Source organism: Suncus etruscus, chromosome 2, assembly GCF_024139225.1.
Source record: "Suncus etruscus isolate mSunEtr1 chromosome 2, mSunEtr1.pri.cur, whole genome shotgun sequence".
NCBI classification, from domain to species: Eukaryota; Metazoa; Chordata; class Mammalia; order Eulipotyphla; family Soricidae; genus Suncus; species Suncus etruscus.
The window spans coordinates 104,014,737-104,038,393 of record NC_064849.1 but is presented as its reverse complement, the minus strand read 5'-3'; the positions used below and the strand labels follow the sequence as shown (position 1 = coordinate 104,038,393).

Below are 23,657 nucleotides of genomic sequence, written 5' to 3'. Positions count from 1 at the left end.
AAATTTCATGCATTTTGTCAAAATGCACAATTTTATATTTTTGGACAGTAAAGTAATATATATATATACACACACATATATGCTGTGGTTTCTTTGTACAATTATCTGTTGATGGGCATTTACATTGGTTTAATGTTTTATCTGTTGTGAGTAATGCTATGAACATAGCAAGTACACTGTCAAATTAATATTTCGTATTCTCAAATACTGAGGAGTGCTATTGCTAGATCTCAAAACTTTTCTGTTTTTTCGAGAGACCCCCCCCCGCCCATGATGTTCTTCATAGTGGATGTACTAGTTTACATTTTTACCAAGAGGGTACCTTTTTCTTTTCATATATATAAATATATATCTTTATTTGGCTTTGAGGTCACACTCAGGAGTTCTCCAGGTTTGTTTACTCCTCCCTTTGTGTTCATGGATCATTCCTGGCAGTGTTCAGAGGACTATACGTGTACCAGGTATAAAATTAGGGTAGGGCACAGCAACTAAAATCTTTAGTTTTTATCCTATATAGTCCACGCAAGGGTACCTTTTTCTTACATCCTTGCCAACATTTGTTGTTTTCAATCTCTTAAACTGAGGTAATTTTCACCAGTGTGAGGCAATAAATAACTCATTATACTTTTGATTCATGGCATTTTTTTTTCAATGTGTCTGTGGCCACTTTTAGGTCTTCTTTGGAAAAGTATTTATATCCTTTGAACATTTTGGATTAGTTGCTTGATTTCTTTTGTTGTTGTATGAGATCTTTGTAAATTTTGGATATCAAACCCTTGTCAGATGTTTTGTCTGAAAATATCTTCTCCCAACTGCTAGGTTGCCTTTTTATTTTTATAGTGATTTCTTTCAGTCAGAAGAAATGTTTTAATTTCACAAGTTCTGTTTGTTTAACTTTTATTTATGTTTCCATTGCCATAGAGATGAGTTTGCAAATACATCCCTGATGTTGTGGCCCTGAGTGCATTATCTATGTTTCATCTAAGTATTTTCTGCTTTCAGGTCAAATATACAAGCCTTTCATCTATTTTGAATTTATTTTTATATATAATCTAACTTCATAATTTTGTGTGTGTCAGTCCAACACTTCTGTTGTATGACTTTGATTCTTTTATCATAAATTATATGTCCAGATGTGTGTGGATTTATTGGGGGGTTCTATTCCATTTGCTTGGTCTTTGTGCCTGTTTTTCACTTAAGAACATTCTAATTATTATTTTTTCATAGTATGATATTAAGTTAAAAAGTTTCCTGTTTTCTTCTCTCTCGAATTATTTGGACTATTAAGCACCTTTCTAAGTATTTCTGTGACCTTGGGTCTTTAAGTCACGTTAGCAAACATGTTAACACCAGTGGCAGGTTTGGAATTGGATCATTGAATGCTGCAGCCTATTATTAACAGCTTTTTAAATCATAGAACCTAAATTTTAAAAATTAAGCAAAATACACTTGGTAGGGGGCTGTGGATATATGTTAGCAGTAGAGCATTTGCTTTATATGTGTGAGGAATTGATCCCTAAAACCTCCCCAGGAAAAAACATTTTTAGTTTTCATGATACCTGGGATTGAATTTAGAGCCTCAAAAATGCAAATAATGTACCCAAATAATTGAACTGAAAACTACATGTCCAGAAATATTGGTGCATATTAAAGACTCCCACAGTGACTCTTTATTCAGTATGAAATTTGAAAGCAAATATTCTACTCATCTGTAATTCTAAGATATTCATGTTTCTTTTATTTCCTCCTTTCTCTGTCAAAATGTAGCTTGGTCTTCCTCTAATACCATTTTGTTCCTGGTGGGAGCACACCCAGCTCTGCTCATTACTCACTCCTATCTCTATGCTCAAGGATCACTCTTTGTGATGCCTGAGGGACTGTATACTGTGCCAGAGTCAAATTAGGGTCGGTTACATGAAAAGTAAGTGCCTTAATCTTATTTTTCTGGCTTTCCTGCTATCATTTTAAAATAACATATTTCTTCCTAGACAGAAATGGTCTTCCTTTAGAGGAGAGATTTGAGTATGTTTTTTCCTCTTCTCATCTTGAATGCATGTCTAGCCTTCTTTTCCTCATCTTGTCTGCATTTCTCTGTCTTACCATAAACCTTGAAGATTCTTCCATTTCTTTTCCTCAAAGAATACACTGAATGAGTCTATTAAGAAAATACATATAAATCTTTGCTTTATCTTTGACATTTATTATTCTTCCTTATCTTAAAGCAGAAGAAAAAATAGGAGAAAATAAAAGATTTCAGACATTCTGATAACTTCTCTTCCCAAAATAATCAAATCAGTACTATTTTTGCATTGTTTAAAGATGAAGGACACAGGTTTACATGACTCATTGTAGCCTCAGCTCAGAACAATTAGTGAGCCATGAAAATTTGGTTGCTAGAGTTGAAGTTAGCAGAATGTGCCTGTACATCTAATTACTTTTCAAGACATTTAATTACTCCAAAATAATGTCCCTTTCTTATAATAAACTCACATTGGCAACTCAAGCTTACCAAATCTATTCAAACCATGAAAAATATTAATTTGGACCTAAGTATCAGATTGGATTTGTTTCTCCTTTGACTTCTTTAATTTAAGAGGAAAATTGAGTGCACTTGCAAGGAGTACTTTTATTTCTTATATATTTAATTCTTAGTGGGAATTCAGAATATAGCAGAATATGCCTTATGTGCCTTATCACGTAAAATTAGAGAAAACTCCCAAAGTAATCAGCTTTTTATGAGAAAGAAGATAATATTTAATAATATTTATATTTTTAAGGTATAGTAAGAAAAAATACCAAGAAACCAAGTGACATGTTCATATGAGGCATCCTTTTACTTCTTATGCAGTTACTCAAAGAATCTTTGCAGACAATCAATGATGTAGTTTGGACCATTCAACTGAGTCATGAGTTTAGCAAAGCAGATGGAAAGTTACAGATCAATATTTCCCCACTGAGAAGGTTAGTTACTCAACTAAGGGATTTTAACTTCTTTATAATCTAAACCTGGCTGTTCAAATGTCCCAGCTTGTCTGCCCTGAAATCAGAAGCAAAGAGGAGTTATTAGAAAATACTTCCGAGGCCAGCCTTGGTGGCAGCTTAGAGGTAAGGTGTCTGCCTTGCCTGTGCTAGCCTAGGACAGACCGAGGTTCAATCCCCAGGGTGTCCCATATGGTCCCCCCAAAGGCCAGGCGGGATTTCTGAGCTCATAGCCAGGAGTAACCCTTGAGCATCACTGGTGTGTGGCCCAAAAAACCAAAAAAAAAAAAAAAATACTTCCTTCTCTTCCCATTTCTCTTCTTGATCAAAAGTTAATTTGTAAAAATATCTTCAAGGAAATTGAAAATTATGCTTTGGAGATATAGACAACAAGCTAGACTAATAGTAAGGAATTTCTATTTTTAGAGAAGGAATTAAATGGCTACTAAAGGTTAATAGTCTAGTGCATAGCACTGATTTAATGTTAGCTCTTATTTTTGGTTTCCATTTGGACTAATATTTTTAGGATTGGCTATACAATCTTCTATAGTCTAATAAAATGTACACTCAACAAAGAAATGTAAATTATCTCATTTTCAAAGGTTGTGGTTTTTTTTAAGGATTTGATGAGATAGAGTTTATAAAAAAGTTAATGTACTGCCCAAAGTCATGTGATTCAATGAAAGTGATCAATATGGATCAACATAAAAATAGTGGATTGCAGCTGCTTGTAGGCAGGCCACTCCAGCTTTAATACCCTGCATCCTTTGTTGTCCCCTTAGCACACCCAGAAATGATTTTTGAGTGCAGAGCCAGAAATAATTCTTGAGTATCATTAGGTGTGACAAAAATGGGGTCATTATTACTATGTATAGCACTCCTAAATTTTTCTTGAAAAAAAAAAGTAATTTTTCAAATCTTTCCAGTTTAAAATGCCTCTTTCTATGAATCTCTTTATTATTGACCTTCAATTCTTATTATAATTTTTACTAAATTACTCTCCCGGATTGACTTTCTAGTTTGGTAGAGTACTGATTCTCCAATTTTGGTTTTTCAGTATCCTAGACAAACCCATCAGAAAGATTTGATGAGCAAAGCCTCAATATCTTATACATGAACCAGACTTGTACAGCTCACATAATAAGTCTTCCATCAGTTTTTAGACCCACTTGTTGATTCATGATTATGGTTTTAAAGACATGCAAAGATCCAAAATGCTTGGCTGTCAACCCTGACATATTTTCCTCTCTGAGGGGAAGGAATTAAAACTTGTTGCAGGATGTTCACAGGACAGATATTCAATCCAATGTCTGCTTCTCCACATAGCCACTATTTTATCAGAGAGCTGGGCTATAAGCAATAGTGCACACGAGCTACTCATTATTTTGAGGTGCCAAAGATCAAACTGGTGTTCATCCCATGTTAGGCAAACGTCTAGGTCTGACCTATCTGGCCCCTATAAAGCTGGGAAGTTTTCAGAATTGATCACATCACTGAATAGGGTCTCCCACCAAGGACCCAACGCCCACAAGGGGTAGCCCCCAATATAACAAACATATAAGGGCAGAGAGGGCAACAGGTAAGGTGTTTGTTTGCCTTGAAGGGAACAATCCCGATTAGATTTCTGACAACCCATATTATCCTGACATTCCTCTGGAGTGCCTCCAAAGAAAAAACCAGAGAGATATTTATAAAGTGAAAGAGGTAGTCTTTTACCGAAATGTTGCAGATAAGTGACTACAAACAGAATGGCGACCTTCAAGAAAAACTGTCACTTTGGGGTCCTCTTTTATCACAGCTGCTATGTAGAAGTTGCTGCAACTTTGATAAAGGCCAACTCTTACATTTTAATAGCAGTGAAATATCAGTGTACCCGTCAGATTTATTTGCGTTGAACCAAAGGTATCTATTTAGTTTATAATTTAAAGGGTTGACCTTTTGAACTGGACAATCTTCTGATTTCAACTAGCTTCAGTAAGGTACACTGATGATCTGGGGTCACTTTAACTAGGCTACTTATTTAGTTTTTGTGGCCTCTCATCCTGCAGCTAGCTCAGTCTCTTTCTCATAGTGATGATAGCAATAAAGCATGCAAAATCTCTTGAGGTCTGGGTTTAGAATAGACATTCAGAACCTGTCACTTCTGTCACATTCTAATAACCAAAGCAAATTGCAAGGGCATTCATATTCAACAAATGAAGAAATAGAGCTCAATTTTCTTTGTACTTCGTACTAGCAGAAAATATGAAGCTTGCCTGGATCCGAGTAAGGAAGAATGGCAATAAGTGGGATTAAAAAAAATTGTAGCTATTATTGAAAACTACCAAAATTTTTAGGTCTCTTTTTTCTGGAAATTCTTGCCAATTCCCAAAACTAAGTATTGAATTTGATAAAATTCAGTGGAGAAGCAAAAGGTTATATTCTTAGAAAAAACTGAAATGCCTATACATATGTCATTTTTCTTTATAACAAGCAGTGGTTTGGAGACACAAAACTTTTTACGATTTGTTCTAGTCTTTACTATAAAATTGATTAGACTCTATACATTTTAAACATATTTAGCATTAAATCCTTATTTTCACAGTTCTCCACATTAATTTCATTAACCTAATATTCTAATCTATTATTATGAGACCTTTTTCTTGGCAACTAAAACAAAGTGCATGAGGTTTCAGAAAGAGAACTGGAGATAAGGATTTGCTCTGCATATGGACATTTAGTTCCATCCCAGGCATTGCATATGGTCCCTGAATACCTCCAGGGATCACTCCTGGCTCAGAGCCATAAATAACACCTGAATACCACTGAGTGTGCCCCCAAATACATGAAAAGAAATAAGTGAATAATATTTCAGATTCTCATTGTGTTCAAGGCTAATCTCAAAGGTTTCATCATGTGCTCTGCCAGTCTTAACAAGATTTATAATAATTTGTCCTGGATATACTCAATTCACTTCATCTTTTATTCTAGCCTTTTCTTTGTTTCTTTGCTATAGGATTCCCTAAGTAATAATGACTATTCAATAGCTTCAGCACCTTGAACTCTTCAGTTTTTATGAACAGTCAACTGACCACTATTCTCTCCTTATGTGACAAGATGGACAGGCTAAATATAGAGATATTGAGTTGGTATTATGTAGTCATAAATAATTTTCATCTTAAAAAACAGAGTAAGACATCTTTGCCTAATTTTTATAGCCATATGAACAGCACTCCCTTGTGTGAGTTTCTCCTTTGTATTTCACCTTCACAAAAATATCTCTTAGAAACATTTGGTAAGGATTACAGGCACTTCGGTGATGATGGCTTCAGTAAATTTCTCCACCAATGTCGTCAAATTTAACACAATTATAACTATATTTTCTCATATCAAATAAAAATTAGATATATATTTGTTTTATGTATGCATAGGCATATTCATACTCAATGCATACACATTCACATCTAAGCATGTGTTCTGGTGTCCAAAGACAAATATCTCCCAGGCTAACCCATCCCTAACTCAGAGCTCTAAATCTTATATAGCTCTCAGTAACAAAAAATAAAAAGCCATGTCTAACATAACTGATTCTTCTCTACCTACCGTGACACTACAAGGGTGACGGATGGAGCAAAATGATAGATCTAACATACTTGCCATGTCTAGGAATGTAAAAGCCACAGAATGACTCCTCACACATTCTTACCAATCTCTTTCATCTGTTGGGAACTCATTACCAGCTTCACTCAAAATTCCTTCCCAAGGCACAACAGTATGCAGGACATTCCTTTCTGCTTTTTCCATTCATTTTTAAGATCGTTCTGATAGTACTTGTGAACAACTAAATTTGTTCACTGAAAAGTAATACTAGTGGAACCTACAAATTATTTTTTCCAAATTATTCTAGGTTAAATCTCTTAAATTATAAACTAAGTGTATGTATATATACATATATATACATATGTATATGTTTTAGAGCCATACCCAGTGATGCTCAGAAATTATTCCTGGCTTTGTGCTTAGTAATCACTTCTTACAGTGCTCAGGGGACCATACAGAATATTGGGAATTAAGTCCTGATTGGCTACATGCAATTCAAGTGCCCCTACCAGCTGTGTAGTGCCCTACCTGCCCCATCAATATATTTCAAATCTGATCACATCCTCTTCGAAATCCCATTTTCTTTTTTTTTTTTAATAATAATTTTTATCTTGACCAAAGTAGATTACATATCTTTCACAATAATATTTTAGGTACATATTAACATTGAATCAGGGGAATTCCCACCACCAAAGTTGTCCTCCCTCCACCCCCGTTCCCAGCATGCATCCCATATCTCCCTCCCTTACTGCCCTCCCCACCCCGAACTGCTAGTATAAGTGGTCCCCTCTGTGTCTAGCTTGTTGTAGATTGGATATCGATTCTGTTTGTCGTTGGCTTTGGATTTGGTGTTTAAGACTGATCATTTTTATTACTACTTAATGATCATTCAACTGTTTGATCCTCCATTCTTTCCCTCTTAATTTGAGGGGTGGAATGAAATGGTTCAAGTTATGTGGTTCTGTTTGAAGAAAAGAAAAAAAATAGAATGGGGTAAAAATCAAACAGGCCGAAAATGGGCAGAGTTTTTCTAGAGACTCTAAATAATCAGTTTGAGAGAGGAAGGGGGAAGAGGAAGAGAATCACACAAGAATACATAAAGAAAAATCAAACAAAAAATCCAATGAGCACTATAGTGATAGACACAAGCACCACACAATAATCACGCTTCTGAAATAAAATCAAAACAGAGCACAAAAAAACAAAAACCAGAAAACAACAAGAACAACAACAAGAACAAAACCAAAAAAATTTATCCCATTTTCAACACTGACTGTAGAAGCAGTTTATGGTTACATTCACGGTCCTTTACAATTCCTCTGGCTACCCCATTACAATGGGGGCAAGATTGCTGATAAGTACTTGAGGAAATGCTAACCCTCATGTAACAGATTTTTAGCTAAATATGCCTGGGCAGGTCAATAAAAAATGATGCTACTAATAATACTGAATGATTTGGTAACTGTAATCTACCATATTATTAATGTTTAACTGTGTAAAAAAACAGGATGCAAGATAATTGTATGCCTGTTGCATAGTAGTCAACTGATAATTCTATCTCAAAAAATAAAATAAACCCTGAGTCAGTGTCCCAAAAATCTCATTTTTATAGACTAGTGAGATAGTACAGTAGGTAGGGGCACTTGCCTTTTACTCAAATGACTTGGGTTCAATTCTTAGTACCCGATATGGCCCCCCAACCTACACCAGAAGTGATTCTTGAGCACAGATCCAGAAATAAATTCTGAACACTATCCAGTGTGGCCAACTAAAACAAAACAAAAAACTAAACCCTATTTTGCTTAAGCTCATATTGCCTACTGTTTACTGCAGTTGTTCTATCAACAAAAATTTTAATTCTGAACAGAGAGAAAATCAAGAAAATTTAAAAAGTTAATAGGAAGTGAAAGGTAGTTTTTATTATAGTTTAGGTAACCATGTTGTAACTGCCAGATTTGATGGTTTTGTTTTTGTTTTTGTTTTTTGTATAAAATTGCTGCCCCTTCAGCACTACAAAAGTTTCCAAGACCCATTTCACACACTCCTTATACTACTAGTTCCAGCATTGCTTCTGGAAGCTGGAAGAAACTTTAATGAGGGGTTTGGGGTAGACAGAAGAGAGCACAGGAAAAGAATGAAGTTGTAGGGAAAGAAAGCATTTCCCAACAGAGAATATGTTTAAGGTGTATGGCTATTACATCATAAGTCACCCAAATTCTTTTTTGGGGGGTGTTTGTTTACACGTTTTCTGCTTTTCATCAGGGCTGTACTTTTCAACTCCTACATTCTGTTGATTTTCTTCTATTTTCCAGAAATTTCTTTGGAAGTCCTTGGGAACTACCTTAGCATGCTGCCAAGATAAAGACTTTGTAAGCTCACAGATTAAGGAATTTCTGACTACACCCAGCCAACTGGGGGACCAAAGACAGGTGGGCCCTTTTCTCTTAATTTCCTCATAGAATTATAATAATTAATTTTATATAGAAAACTTCTGTTATGTCTTATGATAATATCTTACTTATGCAGAATTATGAATGAATGCAGTCAGAGTAACTAAGTAATTAAGTAATTAAGTTTTCAGGAAACTGCAACTTCCCTGTCTATATATCAATACTCCATTACTTAACCAAGTGTTCGAAAATAGTAAAAATTAAATTTCAGTATCAAAAGTATCTTTAACATATTTTTATCTTAACTTTTAGTACCTTTTTGAATATCTTTTGAAATTATTAGGTGCAAATTAAATACAAACTAAATGTAGCCTTACATACCATTTGTTTGTAGTATAGACAAGTAATCTGGATAGTTTTTGCAAACATTTTTACCTATTTATCTTAAATATGGAGGAAGGATAGAATATATATTTTATTTTTAAATCCCAGACTAAGAGTAATAGAAAATAAATATTGAATATAAATAATTGCAGTGTATTGTGTTATATAGTTGTCTCAGAAACTCAATTGAGTTTTCCTGTTGGACTAATCGGTTCTTACTTTAATCTGCATATTTCTTCTTTGCATGTGCTTGTCCCACCTGGGAGGGAAGAACCTCTGGATTGACCCCTGACCCCTACTTCTTCTCCACCAGTGTAGCGGAAGCCTCAAACCCCAATCCCGGGGTGGGGGGGGCGCGGGGGGGGGGAATTTGGAAATGCAGGTCTGGAAGCAAGGCTGACACAGGAAATAATTTACACCAGGTTAGGAAGATAAAATGGGCTCAGGAACTTTCACCACAAGCTGTCTGCAACAGGCAGAAAGCTAGCTGTGGAGACCCAAACCGGAAGAAGTCTCTCAGACCAGAATCTTTATTAGGAAAAGTAGGACCACCCCAAGGGTGGAGAACATGTAGGGGTAGGGGGCCAATCCAGAGGTTCTTCCTGTTCAGATGGGACAAGCACATGCAAAAAAGAAATATCCTGATTAAAGTGAGAACAGGTTACTCCAACAGTTCCCCCGTACAAGTCAGAAAGCACTAGACTTACTAAATAACTTGAAATGGTTTTCATGTTGTTCTTTTTTCTTTTTCCCCTAGTCATATAGAAAAAAATATTGCTTATTGTTCTTAGTCATTTTCTAACATCAACTTTCCCATCCTAGTTGACCTTTTAGTTCTCCTGCAGATTAGAAGACAAAGGTAAATTTATTTAAGATTTAGGCCATGCAGTGTGGCTTTCATTCAAGGTCAGAAAACTACTCAAGCTTTCAAAGACATATTGTGTGACATATATTTGTTTCTCAATTTTTTTTAACTTTAAGATTTTGACAATGTGTCACACACTCAAGTGCCTTAGTAAATGAGATGATTGGGTGAGGTGTTCACATATAACTTTCTATCCCACTGAGTCGATGGATTTTACATTTTCAAGCATGACTCTTTCACCTCAGATTCTGGTCACTGAATTTTAATTTTGGTGTCAGACTAGCAGTATTCAAATCTTGATTCCACACTTAATTTCTCTAGCTCTCAGGTTCTTCTGAAGTAAATAAAGTATAAGATGGGATGATAGTGCAGCAAATAAGACATTTTCCTTGAACACAGTTGACCCAGGTTCAGTCTGGCATCTCATATGGTCCACTGAGCACTGTCAAAAGTGACTCCTGAGCTCAGAGCCTGGAGTAGCCCATAAACATAGCTGGGTATGGCCCAAAATTTAAAAATAAATAAATAAATAAATAAATAAATAAATAAATAAATAAAGTATGGGATAGAGCCTTTCTCAATTCTCCTGTACTTGAAGAGGATATAGAGGCTCTTTTCTGGGGAGATGATTTGGTTGAGAATAGAATCCAGAGGATCTGGAGACAGAGTTAACTAAAAGGAAGTAGTTGCACATCTGCTCAGATATGAGAACTCAGTTAATGGTAGGGACAGTGAAGGGCTGAAATCATCTACTTCTGATGTTTCTCTCTGTTATCCAGCAATAGCCAACAGATTAAGTCTCAGGATAAGTGAGAAGTAAATGGGAGAATCAGAATTTACCCAAATATTGGATCTTGCCAGATCTAAATGACAGGATATTGGGACAGAGATAACAGAGTTGATGAGTTGAGGAAGGAGGCAAGAAATGAGGAAGATGGGCAGAGAGAAGAGAAACAGAGTGTGGAGGTATGAGAGCAAAGCAAGAATTCAAAACCCAGAGAGATTTATATCTTAGGCCATTACGAGAAACAAATGATAATCTGGCCACAGCCCCAATGGAAATGGTTCTGTTTCTAATTTCATATGTAAAATGTTTCTACAAACAAAAGGCAACTAGATTGTTAGGGGAGTATCCAAAAGACACTGGAATGAAAGAAGGAAGAAAGTGGGTAATGTTGAGCTTTGCTGGAATTTGGCCTGGAGTTATCGGTTCTCAAAATTTTAACTGCTTATGGAATAAAAAGTTTCAACAAGAGAATGATCTTTCCAAATATGCATCAGTTCAAGCACACATGAACACACACACATATATACACACCCTACAAGCAAAATACTCCATTGGATTACCCACCAATCTAAAATTTCAAAACTGAAATTTCAGCATGCCAAATACTACCTTTCTGTCCTCATTTTACTCACCTCTTTGAGATTTCATTGAGAACCCAAGCACCTTTTCACTTACTTACCTTCAGTTTATGTTGCTTCCTCCCAGCCCTCACCTCTTGTTTATTTCAGAACTATGTTCAATACCAGTGGCCTTTTCTATCTAGCCTATTTAAAAGTAAAAAAAAATACCTCCACTCTAAACATACAGCAAAGTTTTCTTTTTGTTTTGTTTTGTTGTGTTTTGGGGCCACACCTGGTGAATCTCAGGGGTTACTCCTGGCTTGGAGGACCATATGAAACGCCTGGGGATCGAACCTCAGTCCTGGGTCAGCAGCTTGCTTGGCAAGGGCCCTACCACTGCGCCATTGCTCTGGCCCCAGCAAAGTTTTCTTGTTTGATTTTTCACCACAGCACTGCTCAACTTCTAAATACTCTATATTTTGGTAGTCACAAAAAAATCTTTGTGTTTAATTACTGTTCCTTCCCTTGATTGCACATGAAAAGAATGAGGAGTTTGATATGCTGTTTTGTTCACTACTGTATCATCTACACCTGGAAGAGGATCTGACACATAATAGACACTCAATAAATATTTGTTGAATAAATGAATAGTTAAACTGAAGAAGTCATATCTCTTCTTATTTTAGGGAATAACATCTGTTTTAGGATTTTGTGCTGAGAATCACTTGGATACTGTCTTAAAGGCTCTGAAAACATTTCAAGACCATGAAAAGTTTTTCATGAATCGATGTAAGGTAAAGAGAATAATCTTATAACTCAGATGTGCTAAAATTTTGCTAGATACAACTCCAATTGTATGTTGGAATGAAACAGAGTTTGCTACTGGAAAGAGAACATGAGCAAAAGGAAGAGTTGTCTCATTCCTGATATATCTGGGGTGTCAAGATGGAATCTGTAAGAACTAGAGCACAGGATTAGACATAAATAGATGACCATGGAATGGTATTTTTCAGTCCTTGGTGATGTTCATTAGATTTACCAATTTTTTTTATCTGAATTGTGAAGTTAGACATGAGGAAATTATCTGCAACTATGTTGCCAGGCTACTAAACTATTTATTTAAAATCAGTTTTAAAGGTTTAGAAGGGTTAGAAAACAAAAACCTTTGAAAAATTCAAATCTGAATAATTTACCTACTATATTTAAAGTAAGCAGATCATTCGCCTCTCTTTTAAGCCTCTGTGTGTGTGTGTGTGTGTGTATGTATGTGCATGCGCACACGCGCACGCATGCAGTCAACCATGGTGATCTAGTTGCATCACCTAAAATAGCAGAGTTGTTAAGAGGTCTCAAAGTCTTAGACAAAGCTTTTGTGACAGGGTTCCTTAAAGTATGTTTCAGGAACTTCTCTCCCAAGGCACTCTCAGAAAACCAGAAGGTCAGAATTATTTTGCCATCTTTATATTTATGCCAACATACCCAATTTTTTCACTCTCTCAAGACTGAATTTCAGTGCCATTTGCTAGTTTTTATACGCCATGTTAAAAAACATCTCATTAAGCTCACCACGGAGTGATGAGTGCAGTTAGAGAAATAACTACACTGAGAACTATCATAACAATGTGAATGAATGAGGAAAGTAGAAAGCCTGTCTAGAGTACAGGCGGGGGTGGGGTGGGGAGGAGAAGATTTGGGACATTGGTGATGGGAATGTTGCACTGGTGAAGAGGGGTGTTTTTACATGACTGAAACCCAACTACAATCATATTTGTAATCAAGGTGTTTAAATAAATATATTTAAAAAGCATTTCATAAATAATAAGTAATGAAAGTATTATTTTACTTTTCTGTCTTTAGCTAGTCAGCACTGACTAGCTCCTACACTTCTCTCTGTGCTCAAGGATTACTCCTAGTAGTGCTTAGGGAACTATACATGGTGCTAGTGATTTAACTTGGGTACATTGCATGTAAGGCAAACATCTTTACTCACTTTACACTCTCACAAGCCCATACATATTTTTTCTTCTTGGAGTTGTTTTGGTTTTACACTTGTGAGGAGTGAGAAATAAATACATATGCTTTGACCAGCAGTAGCAGTGCTTGGGATATTTGTGGTACTAAGAATCAAACCCAAGACCATATTAATGAATAACTTTTAAAGAATAATATTTTCCTCCAAATCTTTGTTACAAAGAATGATGACAGTGATTTCTTCATCCATGTCTCATTTCTCCAAGTCATAGTTTTCCTATATCCAGGTCTGTGTAGGCCTGACAGAATATCCAGTTATAAAAGAAGTCTCCCTAATTTTTTCCATCGCTAATTTTAACCTGGAAGGCCCTAAGGAGTGTTCCATGTTTTACCATCTTTTGAGCAATTCTACTAATTACTGAAATCTCAAGGGCAGTTTTCATTGTGCAATTTCTCTTTTCCCTGAAGATGTGTTAGATAAATTTAAAATATTACAACCATTATCATAGGTATCTAATAAAGTCTGGTAGAATCCCAAGACAGTTCTAAGTTTTTTTTAATTGGACAAACAATATGAGTTTTTAGACTAATCATCTCAGTTCCAGTCCATAGAATAGGGAAAACATGAGAGAAAGAAAAACACTCAATCTTATTTTTTATGTCTTTCTCTCCTGCTTTTCAGGGTATTTTTTCAGGGAAAAAGAGCTTAACTAAGACTGATGTCATACTGATCTATGGATCTGTGGCTCTCCATGCTCCCAAGCATCAACTCCTTGACAAGCTTAATCAAGACATCGTATCCCAAGTCTTGTATCTGTATGGTCAGTGTTGTCAGGTAATGGACAATATAGGACTGCCTCCATATCTGCACTGGGGTCCCCAAACTTGAGAATCTTCATGCTCGGAGAACACAAACAAAAGGAAAGATATGAGGTGATGTATTTGTAAAATGAGAACAGAAAATGTTATTTTAAAATAGGACCAGATAGTTGATTTCTGAGACCTTGGGTTGTCTTCATGTCTACCAATCTCAAAGTGCCACCCCTTATCAATTGTTCCCTTAGTGTCCTCATCTATGTTTGAACTTAAAAGATTACAGAGGGGAAGCTGTTTTATTATTTCTCTGCAACAGTGGCTAAAGTATTTCTAATGGCAGTTGTTAAATATTTTATGTGGTAATATTGAACAACTACTTAATATAGTATCCCATAAAGAGCACAGAGTGACACATATTACTTCAAATGATAAAATATACTGTTCATTAGTCTTCTCAGTTCACCTCAAAATTTACTTGCTTTTCTCTAAATTTATCCCAACTACCCTAAAGGCCAATTGATACTTCTCAAACATACCTAGAATATTCCTGCCCTGGAGTCATATAGTGTAGTTAGAATTCATCTGAACATTCCTCTTCCCTATAGCATTTTATATTGCCTTTTAAAAATGTCATGTATTTGTCAATTTAGCAATTTTTCTGGCTATTGTCAGGTTATCTCTCTCAAATATACTTGAAAATCAAACTGTTGCATGCAGAGTCAGTTATAATGTAATACATCATATGTACAAAATGGTACAAGAAAATTCACAGTGGTGATGAGGGAAGTGGGGTTATTTTATAAACGCCAAAAACTTCGTTGAAGACCTTTTGAAAAAAATAGGAAACTAGGGGCTGGAGAAATAGCATGGAGGTAGGGCATTTGCCTTGCATGCAGAAGGATAGTGGTTGGAACCTCTGCATCCCATATGGTCCCCCGAGCCTGCCAGGAGCGATTTCTGAGTGTAGAGCCAGGAATAATCCCTGAGCACTGCTAGGTGTGATCCAAAAACAAAACAGAAAAAGAAAGGAATTAGGAAACCAATTTTATAAAATAACTTTTAACTTATAAAATATATAGATCCTACAAATAATCATGACACTTTCTTGAAAGACACTTAAGTCAGTTGTGAAAGTTATGTTATTATAAAATTGTGGTGGAAAGAAGAATATCTGAAATCTAGGGAAGAGAGTTTTACTTGTCTGCTTAATTTTATTTTGAGCACCCTAATTTACTATACCATAAATAGTAGGATTCCATGTATAAACATTCCAGGACCACAGCCTCCTCTAGAATCTGCTTCCCTCCACCTTTTTCTCTATTCCCCCACTCACTCATCAGTGTTTCCATTTCACCACTAGCTCCATCCCTTCCTACTAGAGTAAGCTTCTTATTAAAGACCAGCTCTGTTTTTGTTGCTTGTGGGCATTTGTTATTTACTTGCTATGCCCCTTTTTATCTAGTGAAGAGGATTTTTTAATTGAAACATATTTAACTATTAGGATTCACTTTTTAGAATATTAGAGTAAAGAGAAATTTTGAGTACAATATTTGGGTGGGAATTATCCATATCAAACAATAAACTGAAGTAGATATCAGATGTTTGTGTGTGTATATATATATTGTATTTCTATTTGGTTCCAGGCAATTAGTATTCTCACAGACTATTGCATAATTCAAAATATGATAAAAGTATTCCCTCATGACGTTTTATTGGATAACATTTGCATTTTCAACACAAGTATTACAGCAGAACTGACTTTATGTTCAATTCCCAAGTCAGCTCCCCTATTAATGTCATTGTGCAACTCTTCTTTGCTGTTCTTTCTCAAAAGTCTCTTTTCAGAAACTCTTTTCCTTTCTGAGATCTAGTAGAGACTTTAAAATTATTACAACACCAAAAAACCCAAAGACTTGATTTTTTATGCCACTTCCTGTAACTTAGCATTAACTATATTGAGTGTGGGGTGAGGTGAATTCTGTCCAAATACAAGGTCTCTATTGAATAAATGCCCTTGGATGGAGCTGGATGGTGGTGGATAGTGATGAAGTGATGGAGGGTGAGGCCTTTCTCTGCCAGCCCAGGCCACGCATCTCCAACCCCCTTCTGCCAGTGGGTCTGAGGGTTCAGGATAGTGGCGGGGAGAAAATCCACAGCAGTCAGGCTTCAGGAGATATCAGCTTTATTCAAGGCCCTAGCCAACATGTGTGGCCTATCATCTTTTACGCTGGATCCTTATTCGGCCCTGCATTATACCTTGTCTTTCAGCCATCTCTCCTCCTGCTGCTCTCTCAATCAATCTTCCAAATCTCTCCCTGCCCCTCAGGCAAAACCTTTTGTTACCCACCAAAGATACCTCCCAGAAATGGGCAGGTAAGGTTACAGGAAGAATGGGGGGTGGGCTAACAGGTCTCACTATAAAAATGGGAGAGGAGGTGAGCCAGCCCCAGTCCATGGCTAGACTGGAAATCCTGCTCTCTGAATACTTCACATTTTATGGGTTCTTGGAGATGAAGGAAATCTCTAACTGCTGTTTCACTCTATTTTTAGGTTCTGGGCGTGTCTGTAGTAAACAAGGTATGAGATAGACATTTTTGCATTTATATAGATTTGAATAAGAATTATTATTCCCCTGGAGGTCTATGAAATGTAGATTTCCTCTAGATTCTATTCCAAAGGAAATGGTCCCATTATATAACAACTTAATATATTCCTGAAGGAATTCTGGACTTAATTTAGGAGTAAGCTGGAAGCTATATTTAGTTCAAGGTTGTTTTGAAATTGGGCTATGAACCAGAGCAGTGTTGTGACCTGCTAGTAGAACATAAAATCAATTTAATAGAGCTAATATATCACATCTAGAAAAGTTGTTTTGTAATGAAATAAAAGATAAACTGACAATTACATTGCATTCAGCAAGTGAATGTCATAAAACTTTTATTTCCGTTCTATATATTTAGTGTGTGTACATGTGTATGCACATCTCTAGGGGCTGAATGAAATTGTAATTTATTTTATATTTATGGTTTGCGATCCAAAAAAGTTTGAAAGCCACTTCTTTCTAGAAACCACTATCAGGAGAGTAAACAGAGAGGTTGACCTTCCTTCTCCTTCCCTTTAACTTAGATCTTAAGCTGAGGTGAAATAGCCAGAAAAACAAAGATTATTTTTTACTCCTTTCTTGGTGTATACTTTAATCAAATGTTTATAGTAAAGATCTAGGCCTGCACGATGAATCATTTTACTCTAGGACATGGATCTGCAAATGAGTTTCACAAGAAGCATCACAGAGATTGGCATTGCAGTCCAAGATGCTGAAGATCAGACATTCAAGTTTACCTACAAGGATGTGTTACTTGGTTACATGCTAGTGAGTATGCAAAATAGACATGGAAAAGATCCTCAGAAGTTCATTACCAAGTATACAAGGCTGCCTTTTTTTGAAAATGGCTAAAATCTACTAGCCCTGAGCTACAGATCTTTGCCATTTTTCTAACCAAAGTCATGCCATTATCTGATGAGATGCCCCTAGAAATTCTCCTGTAGCTATTTGAACCATTGCACCTAAATGTCTGTGTTGCAGGACTTCATCAGGGATGAGCCCCTTGATTCCTTAGCTACTCCTGTTCGATGGAAAGCCTTAATTGCCATCAGATACCTCAGGTAAAGATTGTTTGTTGGTCTCATTAAAAAAATATTTCTTTCCACATCCTCCTTGTGGTAAACTGATTTATCAATCACTACAAAAACAACTTCCCCAAATGAATAGAGCATCAATATGTTACTTCAAAGAGGAGCTTTCTCACTTTCCATATATATAGAACTAACAGACCATATATACATAATTCATATAGAACTAACAGACCAATCATTTGAAGATTCACCAAAGAGTTATTTAAAGAAGTCACGTATATTGCTCTGTGAGGACTGAAATTTCAGTGCAACAGAAAATTGGCTATAGGCAAATTTTAATCTTCCCATTTAAAAAAAATCATAAAAGCCATAATCACTTTTCACTTGGTTAGGCAAAATAAATCTGAAGAAAATAATTTTAAGCAAATTGTAAACTAATATTTTCCCCCTTGAAGTCACAGAAAACTGACAGCTGAAACTTGGAAAATAGAGTTTTAAAAAGAAATGTTTCTCACTCTCTTATTATTTTTCTTTCAGGTTATTGCTTGTAGTTCTCTGTTTTAATTGTAGAGTTAAGTTTATACTCTGCTTATTATTTTGATCTCACTTTTTTATGTAGTCCCCTATTACTGACAATTTTTCACAAAGTTGTTTTAATTTTATTTTATGGTAAAATGCATATAAATAAAATGTACCATCTTTGATCGGAGCACTAGCTTAACCCCAGTGTAGGTGTTAAGGTGCTTTCCCTGCATGCTGCTAACCCAGGTCTAATCTCCAGCATCATATATGGTTTCCCTGACGACAATTAGGAGTGATCCCTAAGCGCAGAGCCAAGAGTAATCTTTGAGTACTGCCAAACAAACAAAAAGTACCATAATAACCATTTTTTGAGTATTTAGTTAAATCATGTTAAATTCAGTCACATTGTAAATCAGCCACTCTCTAGAACTCTCTACATCTTGAAAAATTAAAAGTCTGCACCATAGAACAATGCTCAGTTTTCTCATTCCTTCACCCCGGCAACATCATTCCATCCTCTATTATTATAAATTGTATAAGTTATACACCTTATTTAGGTGTAATCTTGAAATGTCTTTTTGTAACTCAGTTTACTAAGAAAAATGTTTTCAAGGTCCACCAATGTTGTAACATATGTCAAAATTACACTCATTATTAACACTGAAAAATAATTTTATTCTGTATCTATACCAAATTTTTATCCATTTATCCATTAATTGACAGGACTGTTTTCATGCTTGGATCATGGTGCATAACACTGTTTATAAATATGAATGTGCAAAGGCAAAAAGATCGTATAGTGGGTAAGGTACTTGCACTGCATGTGGCTGGTTTAAGTTTGATCCCCAACATCCCATAGGGTCTCCCAAACAAAATCTGTATTAACTATAGAGTACTGATCCTAGAGGAAATGGAGCACTTTGGATGTGGTAAAAAAATAAACTAGATAGATAATAGATAGATAGATAGATAGATAGATAGATAGATAGATAGATAGATAGATAGAGTTAGATAGATAAATCTGCAGATGTCTCGTCCAGACCCTGCATTCAATTATTTTGAATATATATGTATATCTAAATATATTTATATATAGATCTAGTAGGATTAATGGATAGTATATAACTCCATCATTATACTGGGGATAATAGGAATGCACTAGTCTATTATAATAGTGGTTTAAGATGTAAAACATTGAATTTGCTTTGTTTGTTTAGGGACCATACCTGATTATGCTCAGATCTTAGTCATGGTTCTGACTCAGGATCACTCCTGACAGACTCCAGGGGTCATATGTGGTGTTGAAGATAAAACTCAACTTAGCTGCATGCAAAGCATGTGCCTTCCTGGCTATATTATGACTCCAGTTCCTTATTTTGCTTATTTTAAGTGAGTGTAGCCTTTTACATAAATTAAAACTTAAAAAGACTAGCTTAATAGTCAGCAAATAATAGAAATAAGTCTGTTCAGCATCTAAGAACACACACTCTCTAAAGAGCTACCCCAATAAGTACTAATTTCTACTACTCTTATGAGAGAAACAATTTACCATGTCCTAACAGGGTCAGCATTTAAAAACAATTTTTATTACTAATTTTGTACTGACAAGTTTTATTGTATTGTCTATATATTGTCTATATATATGATAATATTTTATATTTATTAAACATGCATTTTTGCAAGTAAAGTCTATGTCTAGAGAGAGATAGAGAGGAAGGAGGGAGGGAGTAAAAGAGGAAGGAGAGAAGGAAGGAAGGAAAAAGGAAGGGAGGGAGGGAGGGAGGGAGGGAGGGAGGGAGGGAGGGAGGGAGGGAGGGAGGGAGGGAGGAAAGATGGGAGAAAAGGAGGGAGGAAAGGAGGGAGGAAAGGAAGTAAAGGAGAGAAGAAAATAAAGAAGGAAAGAAGGAAGGAAAAAAGCAAAGAGGAAGGAAGGAATGAAGGAAAGAGGGAAGGAAAGAAAGAGGCAAGGAAGGAAGGAAAGGAAAAGGAAGGAGGGATGGAGGAAAGAAATAAGAAATGGGGGAAAGGTAGACTCCAATATCACTGATTAAATCAATATTTTAAACTGAATCTAAATGCAGGGAGAGATTAGAACTGGGGAATTTTGACTATGCTTAACACTTCAGTCTGCATCTATGTTCCCAATAATACCACTCCTGTCACCACCTACCTCTCTTGATATCCCAGCATGCTAAAAAGATGGATCTGACTTCTACAAATGTGCTTCACAGTCCAGGAATTCTACTGGGTTGTGTGTACTTTGTCATCATATTCATTCCTCAACATGTTTCTCATTTCAGCACACTGAAACCTCCACTGTCAGTAAATGACCATCTTAACATTCTTGAAGAGAATATTCGGAGACTGCTGCCCCTTCCACCTCTTGAAAAACTTATAAATGAGGGTCAGACAGACAAGGACAAGGAGTATATTAAAGTATGCAGGGATGAGAAGGAAGAACCATATTGGGGCTTGGCTCGGTCCATTCAGCTGACACTTACACTCATCTCTGATTTCAGTTTCTCTATGAACGATCCATGGATGCCCTAGGAAAACTGGTTAGAACCATGATATGGGAAAACGAGAATGGAGAAGACTGTGAGGAAATGTTTGATGTGAGTAGGGAACCTTAAAAAATAGATTCCTAACCTGTATGCCAAAAAATCCCTTCCTCATTCTCTTCATGATGAGACAACTACCTGACCCACCTTTCCCACCTTTGTCCTCAGTCCTTCTTAAACATTTTAATGGGTGGGGAACAGCCTGTTGAGAAGAGTCTAAGCGGGAGTGAGAGAATGAGAAAGGATGGCTAAAAGCAAACTAAAGAAAGGACCTTTGTTCTTTGACTAATAGCTTCTCCGAATGTGGCTTGTTTCACACAAAGACTGGGAAAGAGAAAGAGCTTTTCAGATAGTTGCAAAAGTCTTGATGGATAATGTCAAGGTAAGGATGCTCCACAGCAAATGGGTCACATTATTTGCTAAGGATTTCTGAAGCCTCTGGAATTCACATCTCTTGTGTGAAGGATCTACGAGCCAGCACAAGGTGCTTTTTAGAGACCCACTTGAGTGATGACTCTCTCTCATTTCAAGAGTGCAGTAGGCACCCCAGAATTCAGCTAGTGGTCTTTGCTTCTTTGCTTGCTTCCTTTCCCACAGCCCTTAAAAAAGTTCAAGGTTCCATTTAATTCTAAGGACCTATTAGAATAAACAAGGGACCTAATATCCAATATTGGGAATATGCTAAGACGTCATGCCTGGTCTATCTTGGGTGCCTCTTTTGTCTGCAGGCACCACAGAAATTTAAGGTTGCCTCACTTCTTGGAGTCCTTGCTCCTCACTGCTGTGATACCCTCTCCACCATCCGTATGGCAGCTGCTAGCTCCACTATTGGTCTGTTCAAAGTAAAAGGTGAGAAAGATGAGAATGCTATTCTTTTGTTTTGTTTTCTGTTTTTATCCTTATAAATTTTTTTTTGTTTGGGGCTCACACCTTGGTGGTTCTTCATGGGTTACTTCTGGCTCTGAGCTCAGAAATCATGCCTTGGAGCCTGGCTGGAATGTTGGGATCAAACCCAGGTCAGCAGTGAGCAAGGCAAGCATCCTAGCCATTGAACTATTGCTCCAGCCCCTGAAATGATTGACCAGTTGAAAATATTAAGAATGCTCCTCTATTGCATCATTTTCTTCTGAAGTACCTTATACTATTAGTATGAAGCTAAGTGACAAAGTTCTCTTAGAGAGATAACTTCATGAATAAATAGTTTTCCTGCTTTATTATTTTCTTTCTTTGTTAAAGAGTTATACCCAGTGATTTTCATAGACTACGTGATGCTCAGGGGTTGCTTCTGGAGTTGCTGGGGGTGGTGGAGGAAAAGGGATGTGATCCTGTAGATCAAACCCAGAAACTCTTGTATTCCAACCCTTTGAGTCATCTCCCTGGAACATATTTTTCCAGCTTCATTTATGGCTGTAATCTGATTATAGGTGAATAACTGCCAATCTCAGTAAATAGAAATAATTTTAGTAACACAGTCTCTGGCTGAAATCAGCTAATGGGCCTACTTCCTAGGTGAAATAAATGTGTACTTCATCAAAGCTAGCCCTCTATTGTGAATGTTTCTCTCTTTGTAGGTCACATGAAGATACCTTGTCTACCCGAGGTTTAATGCCATTCTATATATATCTATTTTCAGTTCTTTATTCTTTCAAGTACCTAGAAAATATATATTGATTGCCTTTTAAAGTGTCAAGCTCTGTGGTGACCCTGGAGTTACAAGGTCATTATAATTCACAGATTTGCATTAGAAAAATGTTGTCCTATGGTTTAACTCATGTAGCATATAGAGATCAAAGAATGAACCAAATGAATCAAAAAGAAGCTAAAATCTTATAAATAATATGGCCAATGGGTAGTTACCAGAAGAGAAGGGAGGTGAGAAAAATCATAAATCAGGTAAAAGGAGTTGGTTGTATAATGAAAACTAAAAAAGGTCTTCACTTGAACTTAATGTGAATTATATACATTTTTATTTTCAATGATGCACATCTAAAACTTATATAGTAATATAGTGCAAAATTATAGTAAAGTATTTTTGATAAAAAATATTTTTATTGTTTGATTTACTATAATTTATATAGTTATAACATTGTTAGTGTTTATAATATTGATTTGTGAAATTACTACACCCTACCACTACTAAATCAGCCACTACCACTATTCCAGCATCTCTTTTGTTTGGTCTTCTTTTCCTTTCCCTTCCCCACGGGTAACTGATTTTTTATTCCAGTACTCATTGTTTGGTACTGTCTATTCTGTTGTTTTGACTTCTTATAGTCCAAAGATGAATGAAATATTTGACATTTCTCCTTCTTTCTCTAACTTAATTTACTTCACATAATTCTATCTGAATATATCCATATTGCAGCCAGTATGTAATTTCATCTTTTGTTACATGAGTATAGTATTTCAGGGTGTATATATACCACAACTACTTTCAGTCATGACAACATCCGGGTAGTTTTTATAATCTGGCTATTATTCTAAGCACTGCAATGAACATAGTATGCAAATACCCTTTCATAATTAGAGTTTTTGAGTTAGGGTGGGGGTAGATGCCAAGAAGTTGTATTGCTGGGTCATATGGCAGTTCTATTATTTTAGGGGAGGAAA

General features: G+C 36.1%; 1 protein-coding gene and 1 non-coding gene across 2 annotated transcripts in view; one reads left to right on the top strand and one right to left on the bottom strand.

The window, feature by feature from the left end:
• The window catches only part of MROH2B (maestro heat like repeat family member 2B), an 84,432-nt gene that overhangs the window by 26,020 nt on the left and 34,755 nt on the right, over positions 1 to 23,657 (top strand). The window contains exons 18-29 of the mRNA XM_049769052.1: positions 2,849 to 2,961; positions 3,048 to 3,105; positions 8,871 to 8,987; positions 12,231 to 12,338; positions 14,198 to 14,350; positions 16,882 to 16,908; positions 17,582 to 17,701; positions 17,915 to 17,994; positions 20,787 to 20,922; positions 21,006 to 21,101; positions 21,340 to 21,429; positions 21,776 to 21,896. Coding sequence (XP_049625009.1) covers positions 2,849 to 2,961; positions 3,048 to 3,105; positions 8,871 to 8,987; positions 12,231 to 12,338; positions 14,198 to 14,350; positions 16,882 to 16,908; positions 17,582 to 17,701; positions 17,915 to 17,994; positions 20,787 to 20,922; positions 21,006 to 21,101; positions 21,340 to 21,429; positions 21,776 to 21,896 — 1,219 coding nt within the window. The remainder of the gene's footprint in view (positions 1 to 2,848; positions 2,962 to 3,047; positions 3,106 to 8,870; positions 8,988 to 12,230; positions 12,339 to 14,197; positions 14,351 to 16,881; positions 16,909 to 17,581; positions 17,702 to 17,914; positions 17,995 to 20,786; positions 20,923 to 21,005; positions 21,102 to 21,339; positions 21,430 to 21,775; positions 21,897 to 23,657) is intronic.
• LOC126002447 (small nucleolar RNA SNORA16B/SNORA16A family) lies at positions 4,683 to 4,817 on the bottom strand. Its single transcript, XR_007493147.1, has one exon. It is a non-coding gene; the product is annotated as a small nucleolar RNA SNORA16B/SNORA16A family (small nucleolar RNA).